Source organism: Carassius carassius, chromosome 39 (assembly GCF_963082965.1).
Source record: "Carassius carassius chromosome 39, fCarCar2.1, whole genome shotgun sequence".
Taxonomy (NCBI): domain Eukaryota; kingdom Metazoa; phylum Chordata; class Actinopteri; order Cypriniformes; family Cyprinidae; genus Carassius; species Carassius carassius.
In genome coordinates, this window is record NC_081793.1 from 1,179,466 (window position 1) to 1,193,388 (window position 13,923).

Sequence of the window (13,923 nt, forward strand, 5' to 3'; positions counted from 1 at the left end):
TGATGTTTTTCTTCCCTTTCTGGACATGGACAGTAGACCGTACACACAGCTTCAATGGAGGGACTGAGAGCTCTCGGACTAAATCTAAAATATCTTAAACTGGGTTCAGAAGATAAACGGAGGTCTCACGGGTTTGGAACGACATGAGGGTGAGTTATTAATGACATAATTTTGCTATTTGGGTGAACTAACCTTTTAATAAAACATCTTTATTAAAACGTATTTCTTTATTCAAATTATTTATGTATTTTGTTTGTAAATACATACGTTTATTTTTATTTATTGAATGTATTTTTTTGTATATGTTCAGTTTATCACACAGCTAGTAGTAAAGGCTCTCTGCCTGTCAATCACTGTGCATGTTCAGGTTTGCTGACGTGTCTCTGAAGGGTTGCTTTACACCGAGGGTGTGTGTGTGTGTGTGTGTGTAAGAACTGAATGCTTGAAATCACTCGCAGCACCTTCAGCAAACATTTGTACGGTCTTGTCTGGATCAGTTTTATTTTAGTTTCTTATTTCATAGCCTGTATCACTGCGGTTTTTGATCCATATTATTATGAACCAGGCATCTTATAGTATTTATCCCTCATATCACATTTAAAATAAATAGATTGTTTTTGCATTCAGGGACTATTTGGAATTGTTTTATAACTTATATTTTCATAACTTAAATACTTTTCAACTAAAACCATATTTTATCTAATCAGACTTATTACCAAGTTATTACTCCATGTGTCCCTTTAAAATCAAAATTAAAGTTTGAAATGTCAAATTACAATAATATATATATATATATATATATTCTCAATTCAGTATTGACAATAAATATTACTTGAATATATATTTGTGTTACATTTCTAATTGGAATGAATGGAATTTCATCAAAAACAGTCCAAATTTATGAAACCTACACATTTATTTCTAGAAAAAGAACATCAAAACAACATATTACAAAAATAGTTTTTATGTCCTTAAAATCTCACTTTCAGATAAAAAGTGCTTGGTTATTCATGCTGAAAATATTAGAACCTCAGACCAATGCGCGCACACACACACACACACACACACACACACACACACACACACACACACACTCTCTCTCTCTCACATACACACTCACACACACACACACACACTCTCTCTCTCTCACACACACACACACACACACACACACACACACACACACACTCTCTGACACACACACACACACACACACACACACACACTCTCTGACACACACACACACACACACACACACACTCTCTGACACACACACACACACACACACACACTCTCTGACACACACACACACACACACACACACTCTCTGACACACACACACACACACACACACACACACACACTCTCTGACACACACACACACACACACACACACACACACACACACACACACACACACACACACACACTCTCTCTGACACACACACACACACTCTCTCTCACACACAGTGTCCTCACCTGAAGGTAGCATAATTATTGCATTTTGCTCCATTCTGTTTCATAGAAAAGAGGTTTTGACGAAGGATGAAATGTTCCTTCAGCTGCAGAAGAGTAATTAGGCTTTAGCTGGTCTTATAATTGGACTGGAGTACAACAGTCATAAAAACACTTCAGAGTGAAAAACTGTTTGTGTTTTAGATGAGACGTGACCAAAAACACACATCATTAGACGCTTTGTTTAGACAGAGATGAGCTGGGATTCAACTACATTCGTCCACATCTATTAATTCATGTACCATTTCATATTCATACTGACTTTAGTCTTCACTGGAGGAAATATGATCAATAAATCAGGGCAAATAATGTTTTACGTTACTTTAGCTCATCAAAATAATTTGAGCAATTTCAACTTTTTTTTTTCATAAACATTACATTATTTCAGAATTTCCTTGATTTTTTTTTTTTTTTTGTTGGTTTAATGTAATTTAAGTTAAAGCAGCAACTGAATTTAAGTTTTTAAGTTGAAATAGTTTTATCATAAAAACTATATATATATATATCTATCAGAAAAACTAATCATGTGTTAGTCATAAAAAACATTCAATATCAGGAAATACAAAGATATATTTATTATAATAAAAACATTATTATTTACTAGGATTTTTCATTTATACCTATTTTTAACTATCCTTTATATCATTTTCAATTTTAATTTTAGTATTTTATTCAAATAAAATTGTTTAGATTTTGTCATTTTTATTAGTTTTTATTAGTTTTTATTTTTTTATACGACTATTTAAGTTTGATTTACGTTTAAGTTTTATTAGTAGGTTTGAAGTGGTGTTTTTTTTTTACATTTTAGGTAATTTATTTTTATGTTTTAGTTTTATCATATACAGTAGACAACCTATATTATTATGATTTTCTTTATTTCTTTCTACCTGATTGTGAGTCTCAGCCTCCGAGTCAGTAATTAGCTGCAGTATTATTAACGGAGCGGGTTCGTTTCTCTAGATGCTGTCTTCTGCTCACTCAAACCGCTTCATCTGGTGGAAAGAGTTGCACAAGAAAATCTAATAATTACCCCCTTCCCAAATGAAAATAAATAACACACCTTTTAGAGAAGCTGAGCGTTTAATTGACCTGAAATGTGCAGTGGAGATGTCTTCATTATTCCCACTGCGCTCAAATGGTGCCAGAGAATAGACTGTCATTATTGAAGATGTTCTGCATTAACCTGCTCTGAATAACAGCTTTGGCCTCAAAGGGAACAAAACGGATGTCAAATGGAGCAGCAGGAAATTGAGGATTTCAACAAGACATGATAATAATAATAACAATAATCATAAAGTGCAGCACAGGCCCTAAGAGACAGGTAGCCTGCGCAAACGCTGTTTCTGGGCTGATTTTCATAAGCCTTTTTTTTAATCTATTCTCTGTCCTTTACAACAGAATAGACTATTATCAATTTTATTACTATCTAAATGTATACTGAAAAAATAAAATAAAATGAAACACTTAGAAATTACTAAACTGCACAATTGTTTCTATTTTAATTTAATTTCTAATTTAATCATTATTTCAAATTTTACTGTTGTACTTAAATGTTTTTTTTAAATACAGCATTTTTCTTATCTACAGAAAAAATTAGAGCAATATTTCTTATTTTGAATAATAATAATAATAATAATAATATATACAACCCAGCATATTGTAGATTATAATAATATTTTACAATATTATTGTTTTTTTCCCCCTGTATTTTTGGTCAAATACGTGCAGCATTGATAAGAGACTTTAAAATGCATTAAAAATGTTACTGATGTGTGTGCGTGTGTGTGTGTATACACATATACATATACATACACATACATAAGGGTTTCTACAGTTTTTAATAATCCTGAGATGGAAGACAGAGATTTTCAGAACTGCGATGTTTGCAAAACATACCATTAATGCAAATCCATTTATGATTTTTGTTGAGACTCAGGAAAGATCTGACTCGTGAGCTCCAGCTTTTCCTATCATGCTGATCAGCTTCCTTGTTCAGAAACATGGCTTCAATCTCGTATGTGTCTGCTTGCTTCTTGTGAGTCGTGCTGGAGTATGCATCAGCAGCGTGTGAGAGTCTGCTCCTCTTCTGTCCTCAGGTCATGCTGGCGGCATCCTATTGGTCCCTTCTGGCTCCTGCTATCGAGATGGCAGAGGATTCTGGGAAATATGGCGACTTTGCCTTCGTGCCTGTCGCTGTGGGTTTTGCACTCGGGGCTCTGTTCGTTTATATTGCCGACCTGATGATGCCCATCCTGGTGAGTTGTCAAATCATTTACCATATGCATTAGAAACGAGTCTTTAAGTAGTATTACAAAGTTTCTGCAAATCTGCCAATCCATTCTAAACATCCGTTTAATAATTCATGTCATCAATCAGAAGTGTTCACAGAAATCCCTTTGCATGAGTTAAAGTGGTTTCGTTTAATATAGGTATCCAAGTAAATATAGTGTGTGTGTGTTTGTGTGTGTAAAATATATATGTACATATATATATATATATATATAAGTAAATATTACTACATTTTATTTGAGCTTTTTCCTTTATTTTGGAATGAATTTCTTTTTGTGTTTTTGAAAGAAGTCTCTTCTGCTCACCAAAGGTACATTTATTTGATCAAAAATACAGTAAAAACAGTAAAATTGTGAAATATTATTAAAATTTTAAATAACTGTTTTCTAGGTGAATCTCTGTTAAACTGTAATTTATTTCCGTGCTCAAAACTGAATTTTTAGCATCATTACTTCAGTCTTCAGTGTCACATGATCTTGGTGCTTCATGTTTTTTTTTTTTTTTTTTTTCGGAAACGTGATGCACCTCCAGTCAAAAGTTTGGGTTGAGTAAGATTTAAAGGGAAAGAAAAATAAGTAATGCTTTTATTCATGAAGGATGTATTAAGTACAGACATTTCTAATGTCACAAAATATTTCTATTTCAAATAAACGCTGTTCTTTTGAATTTTCTATTCATCCGTGACTACTGAAAAATAAAATGTCTCGCAGTTTCCACAAAAATATTAACCGTTTTCAACATTGATGATAATCAGAAATGTTTCTTGAGCAGCAAATCATCATATTTTCATGATTTCTGAAGATCATGTGACACTGAAGACTGGAGGAATGATGCTGAAAATACAGCGGAGCATCACAGAAATAAATTACACTTTAACACAGATTCACACAGAGAACAGATGATTGAATATTAGTAAGATACAGCCATATGAATGAGAACATTTCACTCTTTCTCCATCCGTTTCATTCAGGTTTTGTCGCTTTCATCTTTTTCCTTATTTCCATCTATTTCGTCTCTCTCCTCTTCAGTTTTGCACAGGCTCACCAATGTCTTTCTTTGTGTGAATCTCTCTCATGCCATCACACGCGCTCTCTGTCGCTCTCATGTCCCTCATGGTGCTGCTGGATATTGATTCTGACATGCAAAAAGCAAGATATTGTTCATTTTACATTAGCCTCGAATGCAGTTGATAAAGCAGAACCAGCTTGCTCTATTAATGTGTAGATGTCATGAGCTGAAGCTCACAGGTTAACAGCTTGTTTCTCTCACATCAGCGTTTATTATTCCATTATTCATGTATCTGTGAACCTATTAGTCCCTGCTGTTGTGTGAGACATGAGGATGAGAGCTAGCTAACGTTTTCTCATTTATTTTTCATCAAGCATGTGTGAATAACTAATAGTAGCAATTTTGTCTGGTGGCCAAAGCCCTTAAAGTGATAGCTCACCCCAAAAATAAAACACATGCATATTTATTACATGCTATAATGTAACATATATTATTATGTTTATTTATATAAATATGATAAATAAATGCATGCATACATAGTGATGGAATATTAAATTTTAGCCACATCAACTCTGGGGACCCACCGGTGGGTCCAATATTGCATATGTCTAATTCTCAAAAAAAATCAAAATAACAGCTGAAGTGGTTAACTAGACAAATACATTTAGTAATCTCAAGTCATCTGGATAATTGAATGGAGCTTTTTTTCATCATATCTGAAGCTTGAAATCCTGACATAATTTTCGTTTCAGGGTGAGCTGTGCTCTTATTCACAATGCTGGTTGAATGTAGTGACATTGTAATCTGTTTGAAATACATGTGCACGCTCTCAGGACAAAAACTCACCCCCCCACTCGTGTTTGGACAGCTGGTGTAGTCACTTTTACTGGCAGTGTTGGCAAACAGATAGAGCGAAAGAGCGTGAGATGCCAAGCCAGCAAACCCCCAGCAAAGTCATTACCATGGCTCCGCTCCAGAGACACGGATCACACGCCGTTCATCCTCCACCGCTTCCCACATTCTCTATTGTTTGCTGCTCCTCGTCCTCAGGTCGGGTGACTGAACACCTGCCAGTGACTACAGACCAAGCTGCTGCAGGAAATCTTTCTTACACACAGACACGTCCTGCCTCTTTGTTACCCGGACTAGTTGCCCATACACAGTGGATGAAGTGACACTTGGGATATGTGAATGGTTTGGTTCTGAGATCAGCACTGCGTGTCAACTTCAGATCATCGTATGTCTGTCCAATGTCACACATTGTTGATTAGACTTCATTTTCCTTTCTTTCCTTTCTGGATTGACTTTCTTCTTCCTCTTCTTCTTTCTTTACTTCTTCACTCTCTTCTCTTCCTTTTCATGTTCTCCTCCTGATTCTTCCTTCATTCCTCTTCTTCTTCTTCTTCTTCTCCATTTCCTCCCTTCTTCTTCACTTTTCACTTCTTTCCTTCTTTCCTGTTAATTTTTCAGCTCCTTTATTCCATTGTCATTGTCGATGGGGCCTGACTTATTTTCTAGTCGTTCATTTAAGCCATTATTCGACTGATTGCATGTGTATCTCAATTAAATTACTTAAATATATACTAAACCATAATTAGCCTTTTAATATATAGGCTAGCTAGCCTACTATGCACTCAAGCGCATGCATAAAGCTTGCCTCAAAGCACCAGCAAAAGAATAAAAGACCATGAATGTGTCGGGGGAAAATGGCATGGAGATATTTTCATTATTTATAAATAAACTACTGTTTTCTGACTCTGTGTCGGCTGCAAAGATTAAGTTGGCAATGCTGACTTAACATTTCTGCTGCATCTCCAGAAGGAAATGCACCTATATAGTTCTCATGTCTATGATCAAGTATACTATACGATGAGTTTCAGTTCATTCTTGTGACGCACGCCACAGTCTTGCGCATCTTGTTTGATTTCTTTATTTTACAAAAGCACAGCATTTTGGTTGATAATGTGAGTGTACACAAATAAAAGTAGACTTGAAGTTTACAGTATATCTATGGATTTTATTGTAGGCAAGGCAAGTGTTGACTTGAGAAGGCTAAATTGATCAAACTTGTGTTAAACTTCAAATTCTTTAAACTAAACTTTTTGTTGACTGCTTGGTCGTCACTAAAAAAAAATAAAAAAATAAAAATAAAAATAAAAAACTCCAAATATTTTTCTAAATTACCTTAATCAAGAAACAAAAATAAATATAACCTATTTGCCATTCAAAACAAAACTGAACTATTTGAAGGTCTGCAATAGTAGGCTGTAATCTTCTCCTCTTGCTTGCTTTTTCACATCATCTTTCCTCCTTCTAACAACTTCTTTACTTTCCTTGTCTTCTTCTTGCCTTCCTTCTGTTTTTCTTGTTGTTCTCTCTCTCTCTCTCTCTCTCTCTCTCTCTCTCTCTCTCAGTGTTGATGTAATCCTAACAGCAGTCAGAGGTGAAGTTTGAATGATATCAGCTGAAGGGACGACATATGCTATATCTCATTACCCTGTGTGTTGACCTGCCCTTATCTTTCCTCATTAGCGTCTCAAAGGCTATTTTCTCTTGTCTGCCCCACGGGTCCCATAATAATGCAAATGACTGTATTATTTTTCCGCTTCATTTGCTGCCAGCATGCTGTGTGGATGCTGCTCAGTTTCTGCTGATTATGGCTGTCAGAGCGACTCTCCACTTTTAATGTCACTCCCAAAATACAGTAATGCTGGTTTAATTTCTCTCTTATGCTATCGGATGGATAGTAGCCATATATTTTTGTTAATCCATATGGACAGGTATGAAGGAAGATTGTTATTTTGTTTGATAATGACCACCTGATTGATCATAACCGAAAACACCAAATATTTATAAATATTAAATATACATTGACTTAATAGTTAATAATTAATTAATAAATAATATATTAATAAGTAATAATTATATTATAAATATTAAATATATTTATTGAATTATTATTTGTGGTTATGGATAATATTGAATCTATTATATTGTATTATATTATCATATATCATCACGTATATCATATATTATGTCAGATCTTATCATATAGCATATCATATATCTCATATCATATCTTGCATCATATCTCATATATCATACCATATAATATCATATCATGTCATATTTCATATCATATAATGTCATATATCATATAATATATCATATCATATATCATATATCGTATCATATCATATAGCTCATATCATGTCTTATCACATCGATGTGTAGTTTCATTGGCAATAATTATATATATATATATATATATATATATATATATATATATATATATATATATATATATATATATATTGCCAATGAAACTACACAACTACACAGTACAGACCAAAAGTTTGGAAACATTACTATTTTTAATTTTTTTGAAAGAAGTTTCTTCTGCTCATCAAGCCTGCATTTATTTGATCAAAAATACAGAAAAAAACAGTAATATTGTGAAATATTATTACAACTTAAAATAATAGTTTTCTATTTGTATATACTTTAAAAAAATAATTTATTCCTGTGATGCAAAGCTGAATTTTCAGCATCATTCCTCCAGCTTCAGTGTCACATGTAACATCAGTCGATCACATGATCATTTACAAATCATTCTAATATTCTGATTTATTATGAGTGTTGGAAACAGTTCTGCTGTCTCATATATTTGATCAATAAAAGGTTAAAAAGAACTGCATTTATTCAAAATAAAAAAATAATTCTAATAATATATTTTCTTTACTATCAATAAAATAATAAAAGTATTGATTTTATTTAAAAAAAAGAAAGAAAAAAAATACTGACCCCAAATTACTGAGCAGTAGTGTATATTGTTATTACAAAATATTTATATTTTAAAAACATAGCTTCTTTTTTTTTTTTTTTTTTTACTTTTTATTCATCAAAGTATCCTAAAAAAGTATCACATGTTCTGAACAAATATTAAGCAGCAGAACTGTTTCATACTTTGATAATGAATCATCATATTAGAATGATTTCTAAAGGATCATGTGATAATGTTCCTAAAAATTCAGCTTTGCATCACAGAAATAAATTATAATTTAAAGCATAATACATTTAAAAACAATTATTTTAAATTGTAATAATATATCACAATATTACTGTTTTTTCTGTATTTTTGATCAAATAAATGCAGGCTTGATGAGCAGAAGAAACTTCTTTCAAAAACATTAAAAATAGTAATATATATATATATTATAAATTATATAAATATATCTAAATTATTTATGGCTGATTAATTTTCTTAATTCATCCAATATTGACAGATGTGGCAAAAAGTTATTTTTCAATGCAACTCTGTTTTTATGGGAAATCAAAGACTACAATCTAAACAACACAATCAGACTTGTTTTTGTTGTTGTTTGTCTTTGTGCATCCCATCCAGACCGGAATGAAGAGGCCTGTTTGTAGTGTCTACCATGTCACTCCTGCTCACAGACGCACAATTAAAATGCTTTCATCTGACTGCATCAAAGCGAGAGGAGGCTGGAGGAACACAAGATCCTCAAATAGCAACGCTTGAGTCCTCATCTTGATATGCTGCATAGTCTTACAGCTCGCAGACACTGATCCCATCGCTCATTCATATTCTCCCTGTAATGACATTGAGATGTGACTCCTAGAATGCTATTCTCTCGTAAAGACTGATCTGTCTCTAAAACACAGTTTTAGCCGTCCGCTTCAGATTTCACACTCGTCCTCTTTGATCGTCCTCTTGTTGTGTGCTTTATATGTACTGAACCTCTCAAACACAGAAAAGCAGGAGAGCTGTGCACGCATGCAGCTTTTTGTCTTGAAATGAAATCTGATATTTTTGAGTTAAAAGATCATTTGAAGCTCTGAATCTGCTGACATGCATTAGTGTGTGTTTAATACCCAATCCAAGCTCTTTATACACAGGCAAGTTGTTCTGTTCAGATGCATTTAACTTAATGCAGTTGAAGTAAAAACTTCATAGGAGTTTTATAGAAAGACTTTTGATTCAGCTGTTTTAAAGCACTGAACTTGAGTTTTAATTCCATAGCGTTTCAAAGCATTGAGCTTAAAGTTTTAATACCCTTGTGTGTGAGAGATTCTACCTTGGAGTAACTTTGAGTTTGACCTTGTTTTGATTTAGTCAGAGTTTGGTCGTTGCTCAGAAAGCCACTGAACGCTCCAGAAAGGAACTAATCTAGATTTAATGAAAGGAGAGCTGTTCCTGTAATGTATTATAAAGGCTTTTCCCATCTCTGGATCTGAGTTTTCTCAGTCGAGCCGTTTCATGGAGGTGTAGGTTTGTTCGGGTGTCGTGGTTGACTTTTTACTCCTTGTATCAACATGTGTTTCAGGTGATGTGACCGCGAGTTCATAGCTCATTCTGAGCTGTCCAGAAAGGTTTGTGATCCGATAACTCAAACCACATCTGTGACAGACCACCGGTCAACCTAAAACACTTGAAATCTTTGCTGGTTATATGCATCAAGATATTTGATGATTGTGTTTTTATTAAATATTTGCAAACTACATTATACAGACATTTATAACACAGTGCATGATATTTTTTCATAAATAACTGTAACCAAAATTAAATTGCATTATTATTCTATATATATTATAACTGTGGTTTCAATTATGCATGCAATCAGTGCAATATATGGTGCATTGCAAGGCATAATTAAACTAATTTGATTAAGCATTACATATAAATGTGACATGTTTACTAAAGTTATTTGCTTTAAAACCAAATTTGCTGATGAAATTCACAAATTACAAGAAATAAGTAGCATTGAATTAAATACACTTTTCTAAGTATAATTTTATTGTAAAAAAAATACTCCAGTTGTTTTATTTCAAACTTTAATTATTTAATAAAACAATTTAACTTATTATTACTGCATGCAAAAATGATTTATTTACAGCGTAATTTGTTTTGTTTAGTAAGATGACAAAGTAAAAATAATTACTGGGGACAAACATAATTCTTTTATACTTACTGTATTTTCTTTTTCAATCACTTTTATTTATATATATATATGTGTGTGTGTGTGTGTGTCTTTATAATGTTTCTAAAATGTGTTTATTTATACAATGTATACATGACTTTATGACTTTTTTTTCTCTTTCAACAATGCGGTTTTAACCTTATGCAACTTCTGTATTATTATTTCACACGCCATATAAATGAGCTTGCATATAAACTAACTTTTTAAAAATGCCAGTCCTCATATTTGAGTGTCCTCGTCATTAAAAGCCTTATTAAATGCAAGTCACATGGAATGACATTATTCATCCATTTAATCTGAATCTGCATTATATCTCGGAACTATGAATATAGTTTATTATTCATGTAGTGAAAGGCAAATCAAGTAGTTGAGTGGCATAAATCAGATTTCTTTCTTGGCCTAATTTAATTAACAGTGACCCATAAAACACCCTGGAGAGTCCCAACGGGTGTCATCGAAGGACTCGATCGCTCGTCGAGGGCTTCAGCTTGATTCTGCAGTAGTTTTGGAGTCTGAATGGAAGAGATGGAGTTGATTGTGCTTTCAGAGACGTCCTTAAAGTGTGTTTGGAGGATTATTAGAATATGTTATGATTAATGTAATGTTGGGATTATTTATATATAGTGTTATAGTATTTATTCATATTTAGGATTTGCTTTTATGTTGATGCGTTTAGTTTAAACAAATATATTTATATTTAATATTTCTGTTTCATTTTGTTTTCTATGAATATATTAAAAATATATTTTTAAATGTAAATCTGTAAAAATAACATGTAAAGAAATTTTTAAATAATAGTTTATAATAAAAAGGCACCCCCCATAAATGTATTTTATTTTATTTTATTTTATTTAAAGAAAAAAAATAGCATTTTTTTTTACCAAAAATATTTCTTAGAGTATAAAGGAGTCTTTATGCGTGAAATATAAATTTTAGGAATCAGGTCCGGTGTAAGGTGATCTTAATATTAATGATCCTTAACATTAAGAAGTTAATCAAACCTGTATTCATTGCTATCCGTCTAAGGTCCGTCTATCCAGTAGTGCATCAAGTGAATCATAATTCATAAGCAGTGATTCATGCTGAAGTGATTCAGTGGTGTCGAGGCCTCCGTTTGTGTGTTCTTCTGTCTGAGATGGCCATCGTGTTAATGAGCCGAGGGGGTTTAGGGTGGATTTATAGCAGGATCCTCCCCTCAGAAGACAGCTGATTAGTTAGAGAGGGGCCGTGCGGTCCTAAATGCTCACCATCGGCTTCATTTCATCTGTGCTTGCTGTTAGAATCAGCTGGAAGCATGATCAGGTCATCAGCTCGTTCTGCTCTGCTGAGAAATGTCTTTCTGTGGTGGCGTGCACTGGGACAGTGTTTCAGTTCAAGTGTGGCTCACCTTGATCTCTGGCTAATAGCACTGATAGATGCATAGACACGCGTCTTCATGGATGTGTATGTAACTCCAGGGTCAGAGAGAGACGACTGCAAACTGACCTCTGGGTCGAGCTAAAGGTGTTCAAGATAATGAGAAGGAAAGAGCCATGCACCAGGTGCTCTTTACTGTGCCTCAGTGTTGGTGTCATATGGCTTCGAAAGACTTTATAGCGTTATTGAGAACCGTTTTAATGTGGTGAGAGTTTATGCGTAATATTAATTATTTTCAGGAAAGTTTTCAATATGGCTTTTGAGTTTACACATATAATGAAATGTATTCATAAACATCATCAGCTTGAGTATACGTGAGTATATGTGCATCTAAATCATTATTTTCAATTATAAATTCATATTAATATTAATTTATAAATGGAAATCATTATTTTCAAGAAAGTTCTAACTTAATTATTTTTTTTTTTACAAATATGAATAAAAAACAAAGCATATATATTTTTACAAGTATTATTAATTAATTCATATTATTATAAATTCAGAAATAAATTATTATTTTCAAGAAGGCTTTAAATACAGTTTGAGATAAAAAGGCATTTTTATAAATATCCTGTATTAATTCGTATTAATATTAATTTATAAATGAAAATCAGTATTTTCAACAAAGTTTTAATTTTGAGATAAGTTTTTTTTATTTACAGATATCATGTATTAAATCATATTTTAACGAAAGTTTTAAATATATTTTTAAATAAAAGGCATATTTTATATAAATGCGTTATATTTCTTGATTTTATTTCTTCGTATTTCTATTACTTTTAATACAAACCTAATTTCATAGGACTTTTAAAAAGAAATAATAATGAAAGATTATACTATTATACTTTCACCAACAACAACAACAAAAAAGGGTTTTATTTAAATAAAATTACTTAAAATTTGCATAAACCCTAAAATATTATCAAAGATGTCCGGAATTTAAATGACATCATGACTGAAAACCGCTTATAGAAATAAAGTTTGAAAAAGTGCTCACATTCCAGCCTTCAAATTGCGGTAATAGAAGAAAACCTTGCAGTGCTTTTTGTTTTTTATTTGTTACCCTCTTCTCATTTTTTCTTCAGTTGATGCAGAAAGGGAACAATCTCTATTCACTCTTTCCACCAGCGTTTTATTTTCTCATGCAGTTGGTCGTGTGTTGACGAGACTCTCGTTAGTTCGGCCGCAGCGTCACTTGTGCTCTTGACGACAGCTTCACGGCAACAAGTTCCATGACAACCGCCTCTTCCTCTCGCAGATGCAACATCATCTATATACTGTACTTCTAGTTTTGCACGACTGTCTGATTATATAGAGGCATCGCTTGCATCACGTGCTCCTCAGAGAGGTGCAACACGACTCAAGAAGTGTGAATCAATGGAGTCACTGCAGGTTTATTACTTCACAGTTGCATGGTTTTTTAAATACTGTATTTGAAGCATGGAGGTTGAAGATGAAATGTGGGATGGTGAGTAGGTGTAGCATTAGTCTCGGCACTTTTGTGATGAAGTTGGAAAGCAGAGATCCATAAATGCATGTTGAAAGTGTGCTCCGATTCTCTGCTGTGACTGGCTCTCGTCTCATTTGTACATTGCTGCTGTTCTCCATCTGTCTGTACACACTGGAGGAACTGATAAACACCGGACAGCAGCTCATCCGTCTCTCAGCTCGAACACACGCTCTGCTCATGGCA

The 13,923-nt window shown here is 33.2% G+C and overlaps 1 protein-coding gene across 3 annotated transcripts in view; it reads left to right on the forward strand.

The window, feature by feature from the left end:
- LOC132121161 (zinc transporter ZIP11-like) overlaps positions 1–13,923 on the forward strand; it is a 105,439-nt gene that overhangs the window by 7,955 nt on the left and 83,561 nt on the right. For all 3 annotated transcript variants that reach the window (XM_059530345.1, XM_059530343.1, XM_059530344.1), the window contains exon 4: positions 3,612–3,770. In XM_059530345.1, coding sequence (XP_059386328.1) covers positions 3,612–3,770 — 159 coding nt within the window. The remainder of the gene's footprint in view (positions 1–3,611; positions 3,771–13,923) is intronic.